At 47.6% G+C, this 1,692-nt stretch overlaps 1 protein-coding gene across 1 annotated transcript; it reads left to right on the top strand.

The window, feature by feature from the left end:
• Nucleotides 1-458: 458 nt before the first annotated feature.
• CDV56_106195 (bZIP transcription factor) lies at nucleotides 459-1,474 on the top strand (the record flags this gene model as incomplete). The annotated part of the gene is made up of 3 exons (XM_026759814.1): nucleotides 459-633; nucleotides 700-1,262; nucleotides 1,343-1,474. 3 exons carry the CDS (start codon nucleotides 459-461, stop codon nucleotides 1,472-1,474), a joined length of 870 nt encoding a protein of 289 aa, XP_026612022.1.
• Between the last annotated feature and the right edge of the window lie 218 nt (nucleotides 1,475-1,692).

Here is a 1,692-nt window from a genome sequence, read left to right as displayed (position 1 = left end):
ATGGAAAAATAATAAATTTAGCAAACATATTACTCAACAATTGTAAAATCATTTTTTTTTTTAATAAATTAATTGTCGGAGCTCGGACTTGAGCTGTTATCAACGATTTGATTCATCATCATGAATTGATTTCGGTCCGGATACAATGGCGGCTTAGCAGCCCATAAGCTAGACGCCTGATTCTCCAGCTGATCGACCTTAGGCTCAGACTTCTTTTAAATACTCTGATGCTTCCTGTTCATTCTGATGGATCTCCTTTGTTGATTCTCAATTACCGGTTGTGACATTATTATTAGTCTACATCCTACTTCGTATAGATCACTTAAACCCTCCTAGGTTCTCTGCTCTGCCTGGGCTTCGGCTAACCTCCCAAACCATCTGACTTTATACTTCCGGCCATCTATACTTGCTACTGTGCTTTTGAATTGCTGAACATATCTTATTCCTTCTCTCACAAGATGCATCGCTCTACGAACAACTCGTACCATCAGTCTTCGAGCTCCCGAAGCTCATCAAACCACGGCTCCAGCAGTGCTTTCAGTCCCAATGCCAACCCTAACGAGGACTGGACAAAGATCTCAGATCTTGCTGAACGCCGACGGATACAGAATCGCATTGCTCAGAGAAACTATCGTAAGTAGCATATTTGCTAACTGACTGGCGCTGAAAATGTGTTCTGACAATCTCCGGATGCAACAGGCAAGAAACTGAAGCGTCGCTTGGAGGACCTGGAAAAGAGGGCTGCCTCTGCTTCAGTGTCCCCAGAACGGTCTCACGAGAAACCGGAGTTGCCGAAGCATGCGAATCCTGTCAAATCTCGCACCAGAAACCACCGCTCGTCCAAGTCAAACTCGGAGACCAGTCACCGCTCCACCGAACGCCTTCCTCCATACGACTGCTACAATGGCCAAGACGACCGGGGGGCCATGTTCTCTCACCAATGCACACGGCAACTGTCAGCGTCACCCCCACCTGTATTCTCATACCCCTCGTATCCCCATCTAGACCCATACAGACAGTCCAACTATGGCACCTCTCCCGCATACAGTTCCACTTACAGTGACCTGTCGTCATTTCAAGGGGAGTATGGAACCCCGGTGCCTTCAATCATGCCCGTTGCAATGTCTGCAGGCGGGCCGCTGAAGAGACCTCATACCTTTGCAGACGAAGAGATCATCAGTCCCTTCAGTATGAGCTATGCGACTATGGCTGGCATTGACTTGTGTCCGACTCCTCACCATCCGGTTGAATCTAATATTTCGGTACGTGACCTATCTCCTGGCCTGCATCGATGCCATCCACGAAAAGAAAGAAGCAAGAAAGCTGACTCGGTATTCATTAGATCCCATCTCTCTGTCAAATATTCGCTGAGGATCATTCCTCTCCGTCGACACCCGCAGAGGCGTCCATGCTCACATGTCCTCTCACACCCGAGTCGGACTCGTGCTCCCCGCATTCATTTCCCTTTCTGTGATTGAGCTGTCGTTGCTTATTTGAGTTGTTGAATTAATGATTTCTCTTAATGATGTTACGATACGCTTGGCCGGATGGGATAACACTTGGATGTTGCTCTCAGCGGCGATCTTGGCTTCTTTTTCCTCGCTCATTTTGGACTTACATTCGCTCACGGGCTGAATAATCGTGCTCGGAGAACATCTCCGTTCATATGAAGGTTTCTGGGATTTTGGAATG

The sequence above is a fragment of the Aspergillus thermomutatus genome (assembly GCF_002237265.1).
Source record: "Aspergillus thermomutatus strain HMR AF 39 chromosome Unknown NODE_193, whole genome shotgun sequence".
NCBI lineage: Eukaryota > Fungi > Ascomycota > Eurotiomycetes > Eurotiales > Aspergillaceae > Aspergillus > Aspergillus thermomutatus.
Note: the sequence above shows the minus strand (reverse complement) of the source record. Positions and strands in the feature narration are given on the sequence as shown.